General features: G+C 50.1%; 1 protein-coding gene across 3 annotated transcripts in view; it reads right to left on the bottom strand.

Annotated features, from left to right (window-relative positions):
* RAB11FIP3 (RAB11 family interacting protein 3) overlaps positions 1 to 24,816 on the bottom strand; it is a 77,206-nt gene that overhangs the window by 37,316 nt on the left and 15,074 nt on the right. For 2 of the 3 annotated variants that reach the window (XM_062611942.1, XM_062611943.1), the window contains exons 2-3: positions 18,598 to 18,691; positions 1,169 to 1,260 (exon numbers count right to left, since the gene is read on the bottom strand). In XM_062611942.1, coding sequence (XP_062467926.1) covers positions 1,169 to 1,260; positions 18,598 to 18,691 — 186 coding nt within the window. Of the gene's footprint in view, positions 1 to 1,168; positions 1,261 to 12,411; positions 12,554 to 18,597; positions 18,692 to 24,816 lie in introns of those variants that run through there. The other variant, XM_062611944.1, reaches the window with a different exon arrangement.

Below are 24,816 nucleotides of genomic sequence, written 5' to 3'. Positions count from 1 at the left end.
CTGGCAATCAGCTCAAGAAAACCACTGCTTGGTTGGGAAATGGGATGATGACCTGGTCAACTGTCAGAGCTTGTAGCCATCTCCAGTGATGGACCTTCTAACTGACATGGGGAAGAGCAGTTGCCCAACACCCAGTTTATACTTCGAAAACTCAAAAGAATAGCTTGAGCCTTTTATCAAGAAGTCACAAACAACATACTACAGACTACACAAAGCAGACATGGATATTTGCACGCAAATATAAAGGAAGCTGGGAGTCCCTTTGCAAGTAACAATTTGTGTGATGAAAACATCCAGGCTACCAAGACACAAGAGTAAAAAACCTGAAGAGGAAAGTTTACAAAAGGAAAAGCAGAAAGAAGCTCTCAGTCCCCATGCTGGACTAGGGAGCCAGCCAGCTCTTTGCTCTGAAGGCACCTGCAGCACCTTTGGCTCCAGGCTGGAAGGCATGGAGGAGAAATGGAGAAAGCCTTCCAAGCAAAGCCCAAAGGCTCATAAAACACAGACAGTAGGGCACAGCAGGAGCAGCTTCCTTTCTGCCTGGGGAGAGCAGATATGGGACTTCACTGCGATACACTTGCGTGCTAAAGATTACTGGAGGAAACAAGAATGGAGGCTGTAACTTTAACAGAAGGAAAAAAACACCATGTCAGATCCGCATCCTTGATCAAGCCCAAGAATAATAAGGAAAAATCTACATTTTTGTCTTCTGCTCTGCCTCTTACTGGCCAAAGAGCACTAAGTGCCAATGTCCAACTGCGCCGCTGTGCGTCTCCAGCAGGCTCCTGGCTTGGACATCTCAAAATCAGGCTCAGGGTCTCCAACCTCAGCAAATCCATTACTAAGACAAAGACAACAGCAGCAAGCACCCTTCCCACATTGCTAGCGCTGCCCCTCTTTCACCCAGGACACCATGCTCTGCAGGCTAAACTAGCACTAGCTGTAGGGTTCTGCTTGAACACCAATTTTTACTGAAACAGATCCAAATTCTTGGTGCAAATTCCCTGTGCCAGTCGCCCTCAGATTAAAAGCTTTGTCTTTATGACATGTTAAGTATCCCTGATCCCCGTGAGAGCAAATGCTCATCTCCCCCAGCCAAACCCTCCATGCTCAAGCCTCACACTATATACAGCCAATGTCTATGGAAGCCAACAGCGCTCATACTTGCCTCAAACGTGACAAAGTCATCAAACTCATCAGGACAGGACGGGGCTTCCTCCTCAGGGGTATATCCCATATCATATAACTGGCTGTCGGGATCTGCAGAGGAAGATAAGAGAAGAAAGAGAATCACCAAAAGGAAACCCGCATCCTCAAGTGAAGGATGGTTTTGGGAAACATGACAGCAGCAGGACAGGAATCTCCTTTTGCACACACCAATGCCTTCAGCTTTCAGCGAGGACCTCTGCTTCCAGACATCCCACCACCAGCTCTGGTGGAAGGCACTTGGGCTGGCTGCTTCCTGGCAAAGGTCCTATGAGGCCCCTTGCTGCTCTGATGGGGCCAGCCCTGGATTCATCCCTATGCCGCCATGGTCTACACTCCTTTTCCTGGTTTCTTCCCTACCTCCGTTTCCTGCTTCCTCTTAGTCTTCTCCCAGAAGGCTTTAATCCTTCTGTGGGTAGGGAATACATTAGATCTATGTGTGACAGCCAACTACCATGGGAACCGCAGAGAAAGCAGGCTGCACCAAAGCTTTTATCATCTACTGCTCCTCCCGTGGCCAGCCACATCAGGAGCCATCCTCACAGGCAGATGGGAAAATAGGAGGTTTTCAAGGAGATTTCTTTACAAAAAAAATCACCCCTCCCGCCCCCAAACACCCATCTGCAGCAGAGGAGCAGCATTTCTGAGCCCTTCCACAGAGGAAAGGCAGTGTGAATTCCCCATGCTCCCTCCAGCAACAGCTAATGCCCAATCCAGCACACGACCCAGATCACAGGCTGGAAACACCAAATCCAGATCAGATGCTGCAGTCCCAAAATAAATAGCAGGCTCAGAACCACATGCCTTGGAGCTGCAAACATTGAAGCACCAGGGCTGCCTGATATCAATAGACTTGGCTGGGCAGGAGGAGTCATTATGTCAGTGCTCTAGGAAAGCTCGGCCATCACCCGGGTTTGTGGACGGAAAGGCCTTCCTTTCCTGGCTGCTCGAGGCAGATGATGGGAGCAGAGCTATGGAAGCAGGGTCTGCAGGTTGGTGGCTTCCCAGCAGGCTGGCAGCACAGCCACATTGTGTGACTTGAACCCAAGCCCAACCAAAGGAATTCATTAAGTCACACAATGTTTCGCACAGCCACCCAGACAGGATCACACTCAGCTTCCCTCAACAGGAGGGACTCCCCATAGAGTCATAGCCAGGGCTCCCACTTTGGGTCCATCTCCGGTAGCAAGAAATGCAATTTTTCATTAAGGGATCTGTACTTCTGGCATGAAGTCAAGGGATAAGGGGTGAGGGCTTCAAACTGACAGAGGGGAGATTTACGTTGGATATGAAGCCAAAGGTGTTCCCTGTGAGGGTGCTGAGGTGCTGGCACAGGGTGCCCAGAGAAGCTGTGGCTGCCCCATCCCTGGCAGTGTTCAAGGCCAGGTTGGACGGGGCTTGGAGCAACCTGGTCTAGTGGAAGGTGTCCCTGCTTATGGCAGGGGGTTGGAACTAGGTGAGCTTTAAGGTCCCTTCCAACCCAAACCAGTCTGGGATTCTATGATATGGTCCGTGCACACTCCCTGCCACCCAAACACCCTCCCCAGTGCCTTTTCCAGATAACACTCAATGAAAACAGGAGACACTGGGGCCATGAACCTGATGGGTACTTGGCAGCCCTTGGAGGTGAGGAAGAAGCTGAGCATGAGAAAAGAGCCCTCCCCTGACCCAGGTCTGGGGCTTTGGCCATAAATCAAACCCAGGCTCTGCCCTGTACCATGTGCCCCCCTGAACAAGCCCTGGTGACAGCTCTGCTCTCCTCTCCACACAGCACAAACACTCATCTACAACGCATGTGATTCCCTGATCTGACAGCAGCAAGATTCCAGCCAAGCTGCCAGTGCCTCATCCCACACCTTGGCCAGGCAACACACCTGCAAGGCCACTTTCAGTGTTCTCAGTGCAACCCTGAGACCCGCAGAGCACCCCGAAGGCAGCGAAATGAGGCACAGGCTGCTCCCTTCTGTTTCCCCCCCCCCATCATTTCCCTTCCTCCCCCTCCAAGCAGACACACTGAAGCTTCCTGCTTTCCTACCAACACCAATGAAGGTATTTGTTCTGCTCATCCCTTCCAAAGGGACTTGAAAAGGAAGGATTTACAGTCAAGTTAAGGCTTCCAGCTCCCTTTGGAAGCAGGGCTGTAACACGTGGGGAGATGGCGCACAAACAGCTCCCTGCCATCAGCTGCCTCATGGGCATCTCTTGCCCAAACCACGTGCTCCTGGAGCCATCCCAGCCCTTTGGGTGCTTCTTGGTGTGGGGGTGAATGTGACAGTGGCTACAGAGGAGTTCTCTGCACAGGCAGGGTGTATTTTACAGAACCTCCACTGTAAAAAGCAAGGAAAGGCCGCTTCAGAACTTACCTGCAGCCTTGCTGGCGGCATGGCCAGCAGAAGCCATGCCCAGGAGACAGCACTCAGTGTTTCCACTTCCCTGTGCTCCACGTCAGAGAGCAAAGACAAACACCACCACAAACAAAGGGTGACTTTTCTGCTCAGTTTATTCCCTCCCCCTCCGAAAAAGCCATATGGTGCTTTGTGTATAGGGAGAGTTGCCATGGAGAACTTGCCTGCACATCTCCCAGCACAATAGGCTGCATTAAGCTTTCAAATTCCTGTCCAGAAGAGAATTAAAAAGAAATGAAGCGACCTTTGCTGCTCAACTGGCACCCCCCGTGAGCAGAGCACCCTCCTGCAGGTGCAGGAGGAGGCACACGGAGAAAGCTGAGGGCTCTGGCCGCTCTTCTCCCACCCTGCACCACTAAGCACAGGAGGATGGCCATGGGCATCAGCAGCACCACACAGCCCTGGCTCCAGCAGCATGTGGTGAGCACAAACGCTCAGATTCCCTCTACTCTCCTCTTTGGATCTCAAAGCCAAATCCTGGCTGACACCCTCCTCTCCCTCACATGCCCTTCTCCATACTGCCCACACCACAGAGCGTGGTTTCCTCTCTTACATCCATCCCTGATTTCACTTGACCTCTTTCCTTACGGACTCACAGACTGGTTTGGGTTGGAAGGGACTTTAAAGCTCATCCAGTTCCAACCCCTTGCCATGGACAGGGACACCTTCCACCAGACCAGGTTGCTCCAAGCCCTGTCCAACCTGGCCTTGAACACTGCCAGGGATGGGGCAGCCACAGCTTCTCTGGGCACCCTGTGCCAGTGTCTCAGCACCCTCACAGGGAAGAGCTTCTGCCTAAGAGCTCATCTCAATCTCCCCTCTGTCAGGTTAAAGCCATTCCCCCTTGTCCTGTCCCTACAGGCTCTTGTCCAAAGCCCCTCTCCAGGTTTCTTGTCAGCCCCATTTAGGCCCCAATTCCTCCTCTTTGACAGTCCATGTGCTCAGCAAACCCTGAGTCACCTCTTTCCAACGCTGCTCAAAATCACAGCTTTTGCCAGAGATGTGGATGTCATTAGGGACCAACTGCCTCTTGTCCTCTCACCTGAGTGCCGTCACCGGCTTGATGATCCAAGGACTGGGAAGGCTGAGTGCTGGGTTTGTTCAGCCTAGAGAAAAGAAGGCTCAAGGGAAACCTTACGGCCATGTTCCAGCATTTAAAGTGTGGCTACAAAGAAGATGGAGACTCTGTTTTGTAATAACCTCCCCAGGGAACTGGTAGATTCCCCAGCATTGGACACTGTTAATATTCAGCTGGACAGGCTGCTGGGACATCTAGCCTATATCATGCTTTGCTTAGAAAGGTTGGACCAGATGATCCCTGAGGTCCCTTCCAACCTCATGTTCTATCGTTCCTCCTGCAGTTTCCACTCTATCCAGCACTCCCACTGCTAGTTCGATTATATCCATGTACAGCCAAAAACCTCAAAGCTAACAGTCAGGTTTAAAGACACCCTCCAGGGAACCTTTCTGCCCCACAATTTTCCTGCAAAAAGGCCATAAGCAATATGCTAGGTCTTTTGCCCAAATTAATTGCACTAATTTCACTGGAACATGTGGGCAGCCATCTGGATAAGCTTTAGTTGAACTATTGTGGCAGAACTGTTCTAACAGGGTTATGTGGCTGAGATAGATGTAATTGTGAGCAGTAAGACCAGACACATGTATTGTATCATCCAGTGAGGGTAAGGTGAATTTAGAAGGTAACAAAATATATGAAAAAAAAACCCAAATTAAGTCTACTATGAAGCATGTGCAGCATCCTTCTGACACCTTTCCCATCCCTGCCTTGAAGCTTTCCATTGCCCAGCATATGCTCATTCAAACTCCACTGAGCTCACCACCTCCTGAGCCTATCGCATTGACCACACCTGTCACTTGGGAGATGGAGATCTGCTGTCATACAACTGTTGCCAGGAGCCCAGCTTTGACCAGTCAGCCTTTGTCTCACACACATTTGGTTTTCTGTGTTCCCCACTGCTGCCCTGTTTCTTGCTGGCTTATGCCAATGCACTAAACCCTGCATCTCCCTCTATTCTTAAGATCCCAGACTGGTTTGGGTTGAAGGGACCTTAAAGCTCATCCAGTTGCAATCCCCTGCCATAGGCAGGGACACCTTCCATTACAGCAGGTTGCTCCAAGCCCTATTAACCGGGCCTCATTCCCCCCAGCATTTGAAATCATCATCCAAACACTCAAACATTACTGTGTGTAAAGCTTCTGACAAGGACCATCTCTGCCCGAACACATCTGCATGCTGAAGCAGAGCATTCACTGTTTCAAGCCAACTGCAAGACAAGGGCAACCTCTGTCCAGTGTCTGTTGAGCCTCTAGAGCTACAGGGCAGCTCCGTGGAGCAGCACTGCCAACAGCAGACACACAGCCACCTCCACAGTGGTTTATCCTGGATGTACAGCATACACACAGCTAGAGAACAAGCAGGACAGGTCCTGGGCTCCTTGTGGGGCTACACATGCGCTGAGCTCTTGCAGCAGCCAGAAATACCCCCTTCATTTCTCACTGTGCTTCCAAAGGGCTCGGCTGTGCAATGGTAACCTGGGCTTTTCAAGAAATGGACCGAGTGTAGAGCGACAGGAACAGAAGTCCCGGGGTATAGAAAGCTCCTGAAATAGATTCTAAAAACTGCTTTCAGAAGACAGGATTTCAGTGAAAAGGCACCTTGAGTGAGGAGCTGTGGGTATAGTAGTGACACACAGGTCAGAAACAGAGCCAGTTTTATCGGCTTCATAAATGAATGACCTAGAAAAACAGCCTTTCAGAAGTATTTAAGTCATCTGCCAACACACACTGTACATACCACTGCAAGACACAGAGCCACAAACTCAGAGTGAACGGAACAGTATGGATTATGTGCAGCTAACAGACCTGATTTATTCAACACAGGATAAGGCTTGGAACCTACAGGAACGGAACAAAACCGACCCCAAAAAAAGGGGCAAGAGGCAAGATAAAATTACAGTTGGCTTAAGAGAGGACTACCAATATAAACCAAGCTCCCTTAACTGGGCATGCTGGTTGAAAATAAGGTGGCAAAAAGGACACACAACTGAGTATGAAAAGGTTACAGGCATTTAGGAGGATCTTGCATCCGGAACAAACAGACAGAGGGGAAGCCCCTGCCCAGTACTTCCAGTGGCAGTGCAGGGTCTGGTGCTTCCATTGAAGCTCGACACTGTGGTGTTAGTCCATGCAGGCCCAAGCTAACAGCACCCCAACCATCCACCCTTTTGCTTTCCATACATGACCCAGGAGCACATTTATCATCTGATGCTCACATGGGAAGCAGTGGTACTGCTCATTGCTGGAAAGAGCAGCTTTCTGTAGCTCAACCTGCTGACTCTCCCAGAGGTGGGACAAGGAGCCAGCAGCACTTACGGAAGTGCTGAAGTTACCAACATTTAACAACCCAAAACTACACAACAGAATAATGGAGTGGCAAGCTTAGGCTCCAGGGAGGCAGCATCAGAATTAAGGTTGCTTACACAACCTTCATCCAAGCTCCTCTCAACTAATGAGCTTTTAGCAGTCCTTTGCTTCCTGAATATCACAGCTCATGGATTGGCGCTTATCCCATATTCCTTCTGATCCTCTTCACACAGTGCAGACCCTCAAGCTTTGTATAGACATTCCATCTAAAGACATAAGAAAGAGAATTAACTTCATGGCATCCAAGTGCTTTGAAAGCATAAATACAGCTGCCCTGACTTCATCTCAGAGCCCAAGTGAGCACTGCTGCCTCTGCTGTGGTGAAGGACAAGAGGCAGGAAGCCACCAGTAACACACCTGGGATTGGTACTGAGTTTAACACACGACTTCTCAGTTTGATTCTCAGTGTCTTCTCAGTGTGTGCTAGCCATCAAGACCAGCCCAAATTGCTCCAGACTTGTGTCAGCCTAGAACAAAGGCTCACTGCTGGGCAGGTGAAAAATGAGGAGCAGGCTCACGGTCACCAGCAAGTGGTTCAGAGCCACTTCATGATGCACCACCAAAAAAGGCCAAGAGATAAAGCCTCCAAAATAGCACAGGGTGCCCTGTGAGGAGTCAGGCTGAGCAAATAGTGGCTGCTCAGCCTGGAAAGGGAAGCTACGCAGAGACCTCATGGCAGCTTCCAGTATCTGAAAAGGGCTTACAAGGATGCTGGAAAAGCACTCTTCATCAAGGACTGTAGTGATAGGACAAAGGGTAACGGGCTCAAGCTAAAGCAGGAGAAGTTCGGGTTAGATTTAAGGCAGAAGCTCTTCCCTGTGAGGGTGCTGAGGCGCTGGCACAGGGTGCCCAGAGAAGCTGTGGCTGCCCCATCCCTGGCAGTGTTCCAGGCCGGGTTGGACGGGGCTTGGAGCAACCTGGTCTGGTGGAAGGTGTCCCTTCCTGTGGCAGGGGGTTGGAACTGGGTGAGCTTTAAGGTCCCTTCCAGCCCAAACCAGTCTGGGATTTTACGATGAGAGAAGGCGAGTCACAGCTCAGTACAGCTCTGCTCCCCAAGTCACAAGAACAGCACAGAGCTAAGCCACCCTGTTGTGCACACATTGCACTGCAAGAGGAGATATGAGTCCTTCACCACCACCCTGTCAACCTCTGACCAGCAAGGTCAGCACTAGGCACCTTGTGAGCAGGAGGTTTTCCTGTCAGAAGGAGAAATACGCTGCCCAATGGCTAGGCATATACAGGAGCAGTCCAACTGTATGCACTTGGGAAAGATGATCAGAGGTATCCAAGGCATACAGGCACCAACCCAGGAGAGTACCCTGCTTGGTACAGGCAGAACAGGATCAAGATGAAGTGAGCTGTGGTCAGACACAAGACTTCTCTCGACACAGGGGGTGCCCTCCAGAGCCAGCAGAGCCCAACCCACCAGTTCCACAACCAGGACCAATATCCCACCAACACCACAGCACAGGAATCCTCTCCTGTCTAAGACCAAAATCAGGAAACACTCAGAAGAAACAACCCTTTGCCACATGCATCTGTCAAGGCATCACAAGGGTACACGCACTGCAGTCATAAGTCTACAGGCGTGACAGAGCAGGCAGAGCTTTTGGAAAAACAAAAGTCCTAAGTGAGTAATTACCCCTTCATTAAAAACACCAGATAGACTGGATTCCTAACGAGAAATGGTCTAACAGCTCTGGCTTGCCTGCTGGTGCAGAGGCAGGAAGATGGGCTACTTACTTAATGGCTTTAAAATGAAAGGGAACACTTAGATCTGGTATCAGGAAGACGTTCTTCCCTGTGAGGGTGCTGAGGCGCTGGCACAGGGTGCCCAGAGAAGCTGTGGCTGCCCCATCCCTGGCACTGTTCAAGGCCAGGCTGGACAGGGTTTGGAGCAACCTGCTCTAGTGGAAGGTGTTCCTGCCCATGGCAGGGGGTTGGAACTGGATGAGCTTTAAGGTCCCTTCCAACCCAAACCAGTCTGTGGTTCTATGGTTACTTTCCTTTACCTAAGCTCACGAAGCCAACTCTGCCTGATCTCTGCCCAGGCATTTCTGGTGAGGATGAAGGAAACTTTCCCTGTTCCTGGGTTGAACCAAGCATTAACAGTGCTGCACTCCGGCGCCAACATCCCAACCTGAGAAATCAAAACAGGAAGGACCGAAACCTTCTCCCACACACCCTCAAACCACAGGTGAGCCCCGTCACCCAGGAGAGTTAACAGCAACAGATGTGGAACAAACCAGCACACTCCCAAAAAACAAAACATGGTGGAGAAACACGGAGGGTGGCAGATGGATGAGAAACGTCTATTTTGCAACAGAAGTTGCCTTTGTTTTCTTTTTAGTCATCATCTCTGTAGACGAGCGCGCTAAGAATCGCTTCAAGGCTCTAATAAAACACTCCTCTCTATTTTTATATTGACCATATTCCCAAGAAAACAAGTAATCCCTGCACTGCTTTTTCTTCTCCTTTGCAGAAAAAATAGCGTTCTTTTGGGCACCCAAACTGGGCATTTCTTTTGGAATTTTAACTCGCCCCAGTTGCCTTTATCAGGGGTTGACTGTGGTCTGAGGGTCTACGCATGCATGACAAGACTCCCTTACTTCATCAGGACACACCAAACTCCCTCCACTCTGTGATTTGCAAAAGATCTGGCGGTACAGTAACGCATTCCCCTCACAAGGAATTTTGTGCAAATAGTGATGCTTTGGGCATTCAATCAGGGTCTGCTGCATGCTGCAGCAAACAAGGCAGCTTTGCAGAGCTACAAACTAGATTCCCCTCAGACTGCCCATGTATTTTGGACCTGCAGCCTGTTAACACTCCATGACAGTGACTGGACATGGTGAGATTCCTCTGGCATATGCTTCAAAGTATTCCTAGAGAAAGAATTATCAAAATGGGAGAGCTGCTCGTGCCAATCTCCCATTCATCAGGATCCTGAGAGCTGTAAAGCCTCAGTGGTGATTTTACAGCAGCACATTTGAGTGATTCCCACATCCTCATCCCAGAGCTGAGAGGAGGCCTGCGGACACAGCTCGCCAACACTCCTGCGCCTCTCCCAAAAGTAGGTCAATGCAGCATGTCATCTGCCAGGCTGGTTTCGGGAAGACATGCTCCCTGCTCAGCTATGGCGCACACGGAGCAGCCTGCTTCGGCCCTGGTGTAACCCCTCACCTGGCTGCCAAAAGACAACAGTGAATAAACCCTACTACGTATGTGAATTAAAATAGAAATGCAAACCCAAAAACAGCCATGGGGTGCTAGAAGTTCCTCCCTTCAGCATCCGAGTCCTTTCCTTACCATATTGGGCCAACAAGAAACCTGGAGAGGGGCTTTGGACAAGGGCCTGTAGGGACAGGACAAGGGGGAATGGCTTTCACCTGACAGAGGGGAGACTGAGATGAGCTCTTAGGCAGAAGTTCTTCCCTGTGAGGGTGCTGAGGCGCTGGCACAGGGTGCCCAGAGAAGCTGTGGCTGCCCCATCCCTGGCAGTGTTCAAGGCCAGGTTGAATGGGGCTTGGAGCAATGTGGTCTAGTGAAAGGTGTCCCTGCCTGTGGCAGGGGCTTGGAACTGGATGAGCTTTAAGGTCCCTTCCAGCCCAAACCAGTCTGGGATTCTAAGATTATAGCAGAAATAGTGACTCAGAAGAGCCTGAGGGTGATGTGATCTCTGCTCCCTGCTGCTCCAGAGCTCGAGGGTGATGTGAGCTGTGCAGCTCTGCTCCCTGCTGCTCCAGAGCTCAGCAGCAGGACAAGTTCCACAGATGAGGAGCACCTCCTCACTCCCTGCCGCCCCAGCCCATTCCTGCTTTGAAGGGGAACAGGCAGTTCCCCCACTCATCCAAATCTGCCTGCTTAGGATAATGCAGGGAAAGTCTGCTGAAGCCCAGCAGCTACGTGGCTGGAGATACACAGTTTTGTGGGAGATGTTTTTGTTCCTGATTTTGCTTTGAAGAAATAAATACCGTTTCTCCCAGCTGAACCACTCTGGAGTTATATTTTCATGTGTGAAAGTATTCTAAAACAGAGGAACATGCACTGAGCTCCTGTCTCTCCACTGCTCACAGAGGCAGCAGAGCTGCTCCCAGCCCTGCACCGGCTGTGGGTGAGCTGAGGAGCATCCTCCTCACACAGCCTATTGTTTACTCAGTGGCAGCAGTGCAGGAACACAGGCAGCTATTAAAAAGCACGGAGAACAAAGCTGTGTTTCTCAAGGTAAGTGTCCGAGCAGTCTGCCCGTCCTCTTGTATCAAGAGGTATGATAACGATGGATTTAGCAACAATCATCTGAGGAGGCAGCCCTTTGAGGCTGGGCTGGGAACCACACACACTGCGTAGCATCCTGGGGCTCCTGGGAGCACTAGGCCGAGTTTTCTTCTCCAAAGAAAACCTGGTGTGACACGGGCTGGAGGAAGAGAACAAACACCCCAGAGCCACCTGCCCTGAGGTCCCCTCCTGTGTCCTCCCTCATCCAGGAACAGAGATGAAAGTGGGGCTGGACTCATACCTGCTCAGTTCTGTTTGTGCTTCATGTAGAGGACCTCCATCCCACACTTACTCCCCGCGGGCACCAGCCTTCCACAGCAGAGTGCTCTGTATTTCAGATATATCTGCCCCTCTCCTGTTAGGAGAGCGATGGAGAGAGCCCTCAGACCATTCTGACCACAGGACACCACCAAAGCAGCTCGCCTCCATCACTGGCTAGCATACACACTCCTAATTCCCCCTCCCCTGCAAGCAGCAAGAGTTAATAGACTCAATAGACAACCCTCATACACCTTCAAGGGCAGGCCCAATGTTTTCCAAGATAAGTGTTGAAGTACCTCTACTTCAAGAAAAGCCCCCAAGTTCAGTATTCCATGAACAACTGCTTCTGTCCCTTGCAGAAGGGGTCACAGATGACAAGCACGTGGACTCCAAACTTAACAAGCACAGTAATGGTGCTACGAGCATCCCTCTGCACTAGAGGGATGAGGAGAGCTCTGATCTACAAAAAAGAGCAGGTCTGATTATTTTTTTCCTCAAGTATACATACAAATTTTAAAATACTTAAATCTTCACTCCTTTCAGGGGCAGAATTAACACTCATCCTCTTAAACGCCTTACCCCAACAAGCAGGAGATATATATATATATATATAGAGAGAGAGAGATATATATATATATAGTACATACATACATATATATATATACACCAGAACAGAGCAAGATGCAATGCAAAAAAATGCAGAAGACATAATCAGAGCAATTTTGATTTCATTCTTGTTCCTGAATCAATCTTGATTTCCCATTCATGGCAGCCCCTGTTCCCTGAATGACAGCTGTACACAAAGAGGCATCTGTCCTACCTTCAGCCATCAAATGAGCTGTGTCCCTAATCGGCAACGGTGGAGCCAGGCTTAGGAACAGGCAGGATCAGCAGGAAAGTCCTCACTGCAGCACTGCTGCACGAATGAAGAGATCAGCAGATCTGATGAGAACGTAGGAAGTGCTCACACCGGTGCCAGATCCTCACCGAGTTTAGTCAAACGTGCACACGAGCTCTCCTTCCATCTGCTGAGCTTCAGTGAGACTTGCCTTTTAAAAAGCCTTGAATATTAAGTTGGGCCTGGGTACCCCCACTGAGAAAGCGCCCTTAGATGTCAGCAGCAGCCTGTTGCAAATCCTACCATATTTCCAGCATCGGTCTGGAAGAGACACCACTGAAGATGCACACAAACACAGCCTCGGAAATAATTACTGGATTGGGAGTCAGGGAACATAAGCTTTGGCTTCTGGAATTATCCCTGTGCAAGGAAAGCTTTCGTTTTGCGTAGCAAAAGCCATCTGCAATGCAGATCCTACAGAGGAGGGAGAAAAACAAACCTACACAGAAACCAAACAGTGGTTTATGTTACCAGATACCCAACACGCTCTGCACCTTCAAACGCTCCACAGAGCAGATCCGTGTCACCAGGGCAGCAGCCAGCCTGGCTCTGCGGAAATGAACTCGGAGCCACCATGCGCTACCCAGAGCCTCACACGAGTGGTTCATGGCACCCGGAGCCGTGATCTCAGAGATGTCATTAAACACTATCAGATCCAGAGGCGTCTCCAGGATGTGGGATTAGCAAGATGTCAGCACAGCAGGGAGCAGGGAACATTGCTGCTCCCCTTGCAGTAAGGCTGCAGAGCACGACCTGCACGTGGGGTGCACAGTGCAGGGATAATTCCCCACATCTGGGCCTGAGAACTGATGTGCAGTTCCCTCTCTTGGCTGCAACCTTTTCAGATGTAATGCTCACAGCTTTTATCCAGGGGCAAGGATGGACTCAATTGAGAGCAGCCCTGTAGAGAAGGACTTGGGGGTGTTGGTCAATGAGCAGCTTCCCTTGACCCGGCTTCAGTGAGCGCTTGAGCCCAGAACTCCCCATGTGCTGGGCTGCATCCCCAGAGCGCAAGCAGCACGAGAGGGAGGGGACTGTCTCCCTCTGCTGCACTCTGGAGAGGATCCCCCCTGCAGCCCTGATCCAGCTCTGGGGAAACAACACAAGAGGGATGTGGAGCTGTTGGAGCGAGTCCAGAGGAGGCCATGGAGATGCTGCAAGGGCTGGAGCAGCTCTGCTCTGGAGCCAGGCTGAAAGAGCTGGGCTGGTTCAGCCTGGAGAAGAGAAGGCTCCTTCCTTAAGGGGAGACCTTAGAGCAGCTCCCAGTGCCTAAAGGGGCTGCAAGAAACCTGGAGAGGGGCTTTGGACAAGGGCCTGTAGGGACAGAACAAGGGGGAATGGCTTTAACCTGAGAGAGGGGAGACTGAGATGAGCTCTTAGGCAGAAGCTCTTCCCTGTGAGGGTGCTGAGGCGCTGGCACAGGGTGCCCAGAGAAGCTGTGGCTGCCCCATCCCTGGCAGTGTTCAAGGCCAAGCTGGACGGGGCTTGGAGCAACCTGGTCTAGTGGAAGGTGTCCCTGCCTGTGGCAGCAGGCTGGAACTGGATGAGATTTAAGGTTCCTTACTACCCAAACCCATCTGGAATTCTGTGATACTCCCAGATTAGCATTCAGCTACCAGCAGCACACCAACCACTTCAGCACATGAAACACCAGCTGAGGAAACTGCAGCCTCTGTTCCATGGATACACACATTGAAATCTTCCCCTGGCTGCTCTTAGGAACCAAGGGATGAAGCCCCATGGAGACTCTGACTGACTTAAGCTCACACTGCTGCCAGCTCCTGACCACCATCCAGCCCTTTCTGTGCTGTTCAACACCCTGCCCTGCCCCGTGTTTCTCTCTTCAGCCTGTCATTTGGAAAAATCTCAAAAGCCTTTGGTGTGCTGAACACACTGCTCCTGCTCAATGCCTCTTATTTAACCTCATCTCCACTGAGCTGCAGTTCATGTGTTCAGAACGGAATTAACTCCTGACCCAGCTCCCCCCAAGGCTGGCCCTGCCCCGGCTCTCCCCAGTCTGGCCACCCCACTGGCTCCTGCATTCCCTGCAAACAGGAACTCTGTGATAGCTTCCAGGTTTGGGTGTTGGCTCTGGAGCTGGATTTTCCATCCTCCCCAATCCAAAGAGCTTTTAGCTGAGGCATTTGAAAAAACAGATTTGACTATTTCCATCCACAGGCCCTGCCCTGAGCTCATGACCACATCTATTTCTCAGTGGATGTGCTGTCTGCTCTCAATGCACAGGGGCCCCTTTGTTCAGGGATCAGAAGCCAATGCAGGAGGGATGGATGAGGCCAGTAGCTCCAGGAATGCACCTTCCCCGCCTGCACAGTGGCTATTTGAACTGAACCCAACAGCAACCCTCCACGTGCAGACAGTACCTGCACAGAGCCCATTCCCAGTGGGCTTTTCTTGGGATGACATACGTTATAGATGTTTCAGCTCAGGGTATGTGCAGGAATCACACAACACGTTCATTGCTGCTTTAGAGTTCAAGGAAGAACACTGCTCTGCTAAAGAGGAAACATTAAATATGTCCTGCTGGAGGCCTCTGTAGAAAAAGCAGGTGTCTGAAGCTGAAAAGGTTTCTAAATACCCCGTCAAAGAAAGAACCTGCTATGAGCACAACCCTTGTTTGCTTGCATCCAGCTGTGGCTGACGCTACCTGTGCTTGGTGTCACCAACTCACCCCCCTCTAGCAGCTCCTGCATCCACCATGCAGCAAAATAGAGCTGCTCTTTGGTCTTTGGCTTCAAATGACAGACACCATCTTGCTCCCCCCCTGTGCCAAGGTCAGCTCCTGCCATACAGACCTTATTCCTGGTCTGAGCTTTTGTAGGGGCTTGCCTACAGTCCCTCATACCTGTTTCTCACAGAGATCCCCCATGAGCTGTAGCTTCTAGGCATGATGAATGCAGCAGTCACACTGGCTCCCTTCCCATTTCTTTTCCCCTGCAGACTAGAAGATGTCCCATTGGATCTCCCTGATGGTGCACCAGGGTTTCTTCTGGCTGTGGATTCCCCAGGCATTACACACTTCATTTGCCTTCTTTCAGCATGCTCTGTAACATACCCTGCTCCTTCAAATAAGTATCATGCCGCCACTACATTATCAGCTTCTCAGTTCTACAATACAAATCCATAAAAGTCCACTTATCAGAGTTATTTATCATCCCTGACTTGCTGCCAGTGTTTGTTCCACTTTGCTTTGCTATTTACAAGCTGCAGGACTGGACAGTCATCCAGCCACCATTCACACAAACTTTAAAAGCTCCATGGAAAGGACAAGGGTATCCCAGCAGCCCAGGAGCAGGAAGGGGTGGGACACAGCAGGTTGTGAGGAGCTGAGACCTCTCTGGTGAGACCCCCCTGCAGTCCTGATCCAGCTCTGGGGAAACAGCACAAGAGGGACGTGGAGCTGTTGGAGCGAGTCCAGAGGAGGACATGGAGATGCTACGAGGGCTGAAGCAGCTCTGCTCTGGAGCCAGGCTGAGAGAGCTGGGCTGGTTCAGCCTGGAGAAAAGAAGGCTCCTTAAGGGGAGACCTCAGAGCAGCTCCAGTGCCTAAAGGGGCTACAGGAAACCCAGAGAGGGGCTTTGGACAAGGGCCTGTAGGGACAGGCCAAAGGGGAAAGGCTTTAACCTGACAGAGGGGAGACTGAGATGCCTCCCCACACCTGGGCATCCCCCTGTGGTCCCCATACCAGCCTGCTTGTGCCTGAGCCCAACTGCCCAAGAGCCATAGGCTCATCATCTCCTGCAGAGGGGAGGCCTCTCCAGAGCACTCTAATGTCAATCACATATACATGCAGCCACCACTGACACACGTATGAGGACCACATTTTCCTATTGAGTCTTCTCTTTGGGAAGGGTAGAAAGTAAGGCAGCAACAAGTGGCTAAAGACTCTCATTAAAGCCTCAAATCCAGCTTCTGCAGCATGCAAGTCACTTTGTCCTTTCTCTGCCGTGGTCAACATTACCTGGCCGGACAAAGATTACAAAGAGATCAGAACCGCTTCACGGCAGTGGAAAGGTGGCATCGTGGCTTTCAGTGGTTAAATGAGTGGCTAAATGGTGCTTTGCTCTGCACTGAAGTTCAGGAGTCCTAGATCAGCACGCTCCACAGGCAGTGGAAGCACACCTCAAACAGTAGCACAGGAATCAGACTGAGGAGCTCAGTGTCTTCCCTGGACCTACAGGTCAACTGCACACGAAAGCAGTTGTAAGCAAGGCAGCTGACTGTGCATGTCCTGTGGGCCAGCTGACGGTGCAACAATTGCACCTTCAGTTGGCCAAGCTAGACCAGGGCTCGAGTAAAATCACAGCTACAGCTATCCCATGGAGAGTCTCCAAGAGAGGGAGGAGCGGGAAAGAAAAGTGGAGCATCTTCAGAAATAAACTCTTACCTACATTAACACAGGCTCTGCAAGGCACAAGCATACACCAGGTCCCACTTCAGTGACTGACCAAAGAACAGCAGAATACCAGGAAATGCAAAAGAACTAACTCTGGCGAAAAATAGGCCCAGCTAATTAACAAAACCCTGTTAAAAGGGACACCCGGCAGCAAGCATAGCCTTTCTTCTCAAAGCGATGGTCAATATTGACTGTCTCAACAGCCAACCCTCAAGATCACCTCAACTTGAGCAACTGCTCAGCTGGTGACTCAAAAAATCTCTTTGTGCCCTACCCTGGTTTTCTTTCATAATGCTTTAATGCTGTGCAGTGTTAGAGAGCTCTGCCTTCCTTAACCACTGTAATAAATACATATCAATCTCTTTCAAGTTTGATAAATAGGGAAACTAAAAGCTTTGTCTGGATCTGCTTTTTCCATTCAATTAATACAACACAATACCAGAGCAATCAATTATTGAAGAGAAACACAAGCCAGAGCTTTCACAAACACACTACTCCAGTAGCAATTTATTACAAATTAATAGCATGATGCAATTCCTCCTGCATCAGGAGAGCTGGGAATCAGCTGCACTGTCAAGCTACACCAGCCACAAAGACTTCGGAGCTGCCATTCACTCCAGTGAATGAGTGCCAGCACTCCATTCCTGAGCACAAATAAGCTGGAGGTGGGAGCAGGGAGCAAGAGGGATGGACAACTGACGGACAAACTGGAGTCACTTCTACTTTAAGGGGTTTCTGCCCATGAAACAACATGTTTTGTAGAGGAATAATCGGTTTTTGCACATCTTTCAGATGTGCCAGAACTCAAAAGCATGCTCAGTGTGCAGGGCTGGCTACACTGCACATGCTCATCACTGCACGAAAGCGATGCCGAAGTTGAAGATAAGCAGAATTTATCAATATGCAGAATTTACCAGTATGCAAGTATGATAATTCATATTTGCATGTTTAAAATGACACCTGCTCAGCAGGAGGCTTCCAATGTTTTGCACACGCTGCCCTTAACAACAGGTTTTCCCCAAAATGACCTTCTAAGACTCGTATTAGAGATGAATCCCACAATAAAAATACATTTCTGCTTCAGCAAAGCAGCTCAAATGCCAACCAGCCAGAAAGATACTTCACATTTCACCAAGCTATTGCTCTGGAAGTACTCACAACAACCACCTCAAAAGCCACATGGGAATTGCCACAGGCATGTCAGTGAGTTCAAAGCTCTTGTTTAATGTGCTTCTTGCTAGAAATCATCTGAGCACACTGATCCTCCAAATGGATGGAGTAAAGGCAAATGCATCAGTCCTTAGCACTGGGAAGATATTACACTGCAGCAGACTGATATCTCCAGCAGCGTGCCAGCCAAGCAAGCAATCAATTTCCCCCCACCCCAAAACCACAGGGGAGAGCAGACACCAAACCAAAACCAATCTTCCCTTGATGGCTTTTCCTGTTTCCAATACACACCAAGGAAGGAACTTCCCCAATAAACAGGAAAACACACTGCCACCATCACTGTTTTCAACTCCATCAGCAAACACATCCAATCTCTGCCCCTGCCCCTCTGTCCAACACAGAGGAGTGACTTTCAGGACACCAAACCCAGCTTGTTTTCACCAAGTGACCTCTCAGCTCCATTACCCCATGGTGTGAAATGTGGTGCCCTCCTGCCCTCGCCCGCAGCACAGCAGCAAACTCACCTCCATTTCTGATCGCTCGGATCCCCCGATGGAAATCTTCAAAGCTGATGACTCCAAGTCCGCTCGGATCAAGGTACTTTGTTAGGTCCTTTACCTGCAACCACAAAAGCAGCGTTACCCACAGAGCCCTTTGGGGAAATAGCATCTTCCATCAAGCAACACCTTGTAACCCATTTTTCCTCCTCCCAGGAAAAAGATTTGAGACTGAACTTCTTACGCTGACACCAAACTGGGGCTGTTCTCGCAGGGACCATTAGTAATCACTACAAAGGGTTAATCAGGACTTGGCTGGAGCTGAAAATGTTGCTTAATCTTGAAACATAGGTTAGGGCACTATTTCTTGCAACGTGGTCCTGCTCTGCCAGGGATTTGTTTATCTCCATGGTTTTTAAGAGGCCCTATCTTAATTGGGAAAACTCAGTAATAGGCTGCCCAGTAGGAGGGCCCTGTTAAGAGGATTCAGTGATAATGAACTGCTCCACGTTACAAATTCAGGCCATCTAATTGAAACATTTTCACAATTAGACAATGCCCAAGGGGGACAGAATCACGTCAGCAGGATTAGGATGCAGTGCTGGAGCAGGCACGCACATGGAGAAAGGGCCACTCACAAGATCTGGACCTAGCAAGGATGATCTCGGCTATTCAGATGGAACAAGTTATAGTTTGAGGGCAAAACTGTGGCCATTCCTCACAGCCCAAAGTCTTCAAACAAGTGCATTTGGTTCTTTCCTTCCAGGCTGCCACAAGCAGAAAACTCTTTACACTGCTGATACTTCTCAAGCTGGGACAATCAGGCATTTTCCCCTGCTTTTAAAAGATCCAACCTTCATTTTAAGAGATATTGAGGCACATTTGTCTATTTGACAGCCACATCCTGCAGCTGAGAAACAAACCCAGGAGGGAGTGTGTGCAAGAGGTGAAAGAAGGAATTGCACAATCAGCTCCACAATTAGCTCTGTACTTCAAAGCTGCCCACACCCTGCTCAACACAGGGACCACTCTTGCTCCTCCGGAGCTGATGCACTGGAGGAAGCCTTCAGGCAACCTGCAGTGAGGGATTTGTTCAGCTCTCATGAGCACAACCTTCTGTTGCCTTTTGTCTCACTCAGGTGACCTCTTGGTTTTGGTTTCTTCTTGGGGGAAGAAGCTGGTGAATCACCAAACATCTTCCAGGGAAGGAAACCTCACATCTAAAAAGGGACTTAACACTGGAGGGTGCGGAGGACAGGCATGGGGCTCGGAGCTACCTCATTATGCACACCAGCAGCAGGGCTGCTTTCTGTTTATTTTCCTAAACCCAGGTATGTGCTTATGCAGGAAACTCACATTCACAGCATGCTCAGAGATACTCACCTGCGCCTCCATGGAATTCTAGCATGTCTGGGGGAGGCAGGAGGTGTCTCTGCTTCAGACATCCCACCTCCCTGCAGCAGTGGCAAGTCTGCTGCCAGCAAGAAGGAAACCACAGTGCTGAGACCACAAAAACTCAACTGTACCTCTACAGGGTTGCCATGAGAGAATCCCCAAGCCCCAGCACAGCACAGGCTTACCCACCTGCCAGGTTGCTCCATCATGAACAGGGAGAAGCCAACACACAAGCACCTTTCCCACTTTTCTGGGGCAGTTTTGGTAGGTAACAAAACTGCTGAACTCACACAGCGGGTATCAACTGGGATGAGTCAGGCTTCTTGCATGTTAAACAAAGGTATTTTAGACTAATAAAACAACTCCGAGTGTGTCACTTCCAGTTTGTGCATCTGGCAGCTCCTTTCGAGTTCAAAAGATGTAGCTTAATTTGTTATCTGTGTATACAGATAACAGAAATGCAAGTGACATTTAATCAGCCTATCAGCGATTATCATAACACACTCCAGTTTCTGCAACGATCCAGCTACGGCGACGCATGGGACATGCCAGGCAGGGCTGCTCACAGTGCTAGCAGCTTCTCAGGGACAAGCTGGGTTTCAAGCCCTTGTGTCAATCAGTACCCTAGCAAAGCACTGCTCCCGCACTGGTGCTTGTGCAAAAGAGACAGAGCAGCCACACAGGTATTTCACTTATGCAACAGAGTCACCATGTATTTACACTGAGCTGTGGGCAGGAGGAAATGAGGGGAAGTGTTCTTAAAACTTCACAACCCTGACATTACAGATGGAAACAAAAGCTACTGGGAAGCTCGAGCCCATGGTAGCATGCCTGTGCTGATCCAAGCCTGCCTGTATCTGCTGTGCAGGCTTAAAAAGAACTCCAGCCAGCCTCTGCTTTCCTAGGACAGCTTCTCATGGGGGCTGGGAGGACCGGACAGGTACTGTTGGTGTTAATCATAGAATCACAGGCTGGTTCGAGGTGGACACAACCTTAAAGCTCATCCAGTCCCACCCCCCTGCCACAGGCAGGGACACCTTCCACTAGACCAGGTTGCTCCAAGCCCCGTCCAACCTGGCCTTGAACACTGCCAGGGATGGGGCAGGCACAGCTTCTCTGGGCAACCTGTGCCAATGTCTCCAATTTTAATGATGTTCCATGCTCCCCCTCCTGCCCCCATCCTTTGTGAAGAAGGCCAGAACTGCACATGCTATTCAAGACACATCAAGACCTTGAGCAATGCCAAACAGAGGTCCTGGGTGTTACTGATACTCCTTGTCTTGTTCACAGCAAGCTGTCATGGCACTGAGCCACCCACACTGGAGCGGTCCCCAACAGCCCCAGCATCTCAGTCCTAGGTTCTAACTGTCAGTTTTCCCCATTTATTCATGTTGATGATAAACAGACTACCTTATTAGGACAGTTGGGAAAAACCCCAAGCACGGCGGCTCAAACTGCTTTAGATTAGCAAACCTTAGCAACTCTGAAGTCATGGATTTGTTGGGTTTAGCTGAAGGCTAATCTGCCAGCATGGAGCAGCTAACACCACACTCCTATTAGCACAGAAGCAAAAGTTAATATCATACCAAACTGCAACATTAAGGTAAAAACAAGCAGATACAAGCCACAGTCACAGGGAGGTTCCTCCATCTGGCCAGCAATAAATATTCAAAATCAACATTTCATTTATGCGTGTTTGTAGCTGGTTACAAACTCTTTATGTGTTCAAAATTGGTTAAAAACTCTTCTTGAAGAAGGGGCATCTAGAAATACAGAGCATTAAGGAGTCAAAGAGGACGATGTGATTTAAATAGCCAATTTAAATCCTGGTGGAAAGCAAGAAGTTAAAACTACCTGAAGTTACTCTGTCTTAGGCTGGACAAGGACAGAAGCCTGCAGAAGAAGGACTGGTGGTGAGGTGCCCACCCTGGTGCTAGGGATGAGGCACAGAATGAGCTCCTGCCATAGGTCCCTAAGGGATTTCTCCTGCTGAGGGACATGGAGAGGGAAGCAGACTGGGGAGGAGGAGGAGGTCATCCGGCTTTTCAGCAACAGAACAGGAACCACTCACTGCACCAACCACATTACCACGTCTCCTTCAGTATTAAACAGCTCTGCACGCTTTGTCTTCCAAACCCAGCAAGATCTGCTGTCAGCCACCACTCACCTCCCACCACCTCCTCTGACCGAGCCGCCCCCGAGCGCAGGGTCGGCACCACGCCGTGCTGCTGTGCCGGCTGCCAAGGCTCACAGCCACGTGGGGCACAAAGAGCTTCCCTGCTTCGATGCAGTGAAATCCCCTCACCGAGGGATCTCAGGCTTCAGCGAAGGCAAAGGCAACTCCAAAACCAGATGAACACAAAGGCTTGGCAGCCACTCCATGGAAGCTTCCCAGGAGGTGCGGGACTCCCCAGCTGCGCATGGCCCTGCTAGGCAGGCAGGAGGAAAAGGAAGCCCAGGCCTTTTCTCTACTCTTACGGATGCTCCATGTCTGTAGCACACAACTGGACAGGCTGGAGAGTTGGGCAGGGAGTAACTTGATGAAATATAACAAGGGAAAGTGTCGAGTCCTGCATCTGGGCAGGAACAACCCCAGGTTCCAGTATAGGTTGGGGAACGACCTGTTAGAGAGCAGTGTAGGGGAGAGGGACCTGGGGGTCCTAGTGGACGACAGGATGACCATGAGCCAACACTGTGCCCTTGTGGCCAAGAAGGCCAATGGCATCCTGGGGTGTATTAGAAGGGGGGTGGTTAGTAGGTCGAGAGAGGTCCTCCTTCCCCTCTACTCTGCCCTGGTGAGACCCCATCTGGAATATTGTGTCCAGTTCTGGGCCCTCAGTTCAAGAAGGACAGGGAGCTGCTGGAGAGAGTCCAGCGCAGGGCAACTAAGATGATTAAGGGAGTGGAGCATCTCCCTTATGAGGAAAGACTGAGGGAGCTGGGTCTCTATAGTCTGGAGAAGAGGAGACTGAGGGGTGACCTTATAAGTGTCTATAAAGGGGGAGTGTCATGAGGATGGAGCCAGGCTCTACTCAGTGGCAAACAATGATAGGACAAGGGGTAATGGGTACAAACTGGAGCACAAGAGGTTCCACTTAAACTTGAGAAGAAACTTCTTCTCAGTGAGGGTGACAGAGCACTGGAACAGGCTGCCCAGGGAGGTTGTGGAGTCTCCCTCCCTGGAGACATTCAAAACCCGCCTGGACACATTCCTGTGTAACATTATCTAGGTGTTCCTGCTCCGGCAGGGGGATTGGACTAGATGATCTTTCCAGGTCCCTTCCAATCTCTAGTGTACTGTAATACTGTGATACTGTAACATACGGATTCAACAGAACAAGATATACCCTGTGCCTGTATTAAGTGCTGTTGACCAGCCAGCAAAAACCTCCCTGTAACCCCTGAGCCTGCCAGAAGTTCTCCTTCATATTCTGGCAGAGCCTAGGCTGAAACAGCTTCCAGAAAGAAATTCTTCTGAGGGGTGAAATGAGGGTGGGAGATTTCTAGTGGTCACAGCAGTCAGGCACCCACAAGGAAGAGCCAGTGGAGCTCGGCTCCTACAGCCCAATGGTATCTCACAGAGATGATGCTTCCAGCCTAGCCATGACCAGGGCCACATCCTGCCCTCCACACAAGCTACTTATTTGATGAAGACAGAGTAGTAAGTCAGCATTTCAGCACTGCTTTGCTCTACGTGGACTCTGGAAGCAAATCCAAAGGAGACAAAAAGGAGGAATCAATACTGACAACGTATTCCTGATTAATATCCCCAAACACTCGGGGCAGTCAGCAAGTTCCCACTGTAACCAGGGCACCTGCAGTCTCACACATGCTGCAGTAAGCAAAGACAGATGCTTCTGCCTTGAAGTTGGTCCCTCCTTCCCTTGGAAAAGGTTTGACATGTCGTCTCAGTATTCAGAGTAATAGGACAAGCGCCAAGGTAAGTTATAGGAAAATAAGCCAGGGTGAAAAACTGGTCTGCTTAACAGATGATTTACACTCTCAGGCCCCCAAAGGAACCCACCACATGGATTATGTGCAAAAAGAACCCAGGGAGTTGTCTGAAAGACAGATAGACCTGTCCAGGTAAGGCACACCTTGCTAGACACTTACCCAGGGTCTGGTTCAACTGGGCACCATGCTTGGTGTGTTTCGGCCACTTGAGCAATCAACAAGGACAGACCAGCCTAGCCAGGAAAAAGCTTACAAAGCCAGTAAGACCAGTCCAGATGCTGCCTGGGTGACACAGCATGCTCATTGCTGGCTGGGCCTTGATTTTGGCCCAAACCATCAGAGGAACCGTTAACACAACCACCCAAAAATGACCTTCCCAGGCTGAACTTGCTGACCTGATGGCAGCAGCCTGTGCTGGCTGGGGACTGATGCAAGAAACTACTTATAAGTAGCTCAAAACACAATTGCATATCGCTTTTTAAAACCTGTTTCTAGAAAGGCTAAGGTTTGGCTTAAAGAGTAAATGCTGAGACACATAAACCAGAGCTTTGAAAGCAACCGCTCAGCAATTCCAGCAATTCTGTGGTGGGAAGAGAAGACACATGGTTTCACGTGTACATCCTTGAGCCCCTGGCACCTACACAGCTCCCCCTTGCAAAACCGCACCAGCCCCATGCGCTTCTTGCCCCCACCTCTTCCCAAACTATTTATCAATAGAAATTTCTCTCTCCTGAACAGAATACTACAGGAGACTGACACGATTAAGGACCTTACCCTTGTCTCTTCCCCTCCAGAAGGAATGGGAGCTTTCATGGTCAAGTATAAACACAGAGCAAGGCAGGACCAGGCAAGAAAGCAGGGTCCACACTCAACAAGCTGCAGCTTCAGCTTCTGAAA

Source organism: Pezoporus occidentalis, unplaced genomic scaffold (genome assembly GCF_034315485.1).
Source record: "Pezoporus occidentalis ecotype Australia unplaced genomic scaffold, CSIRO_AGI_Poc_V1 ctg158, whole genome shotgun sequence".
In the NCBI taxonomy this organism is placed as follows: domain Eukaryota; kingdom Metazoa; phylum Chordata; class Aves; order Psittaciformes; family Psittacidae; genus Pezoporus; species Pezoporus occidentalis.
Note: the sequence above shows the minus strand (reverse complement) of the source record. Positions and strands in the feature narration are given on the sequence as shown.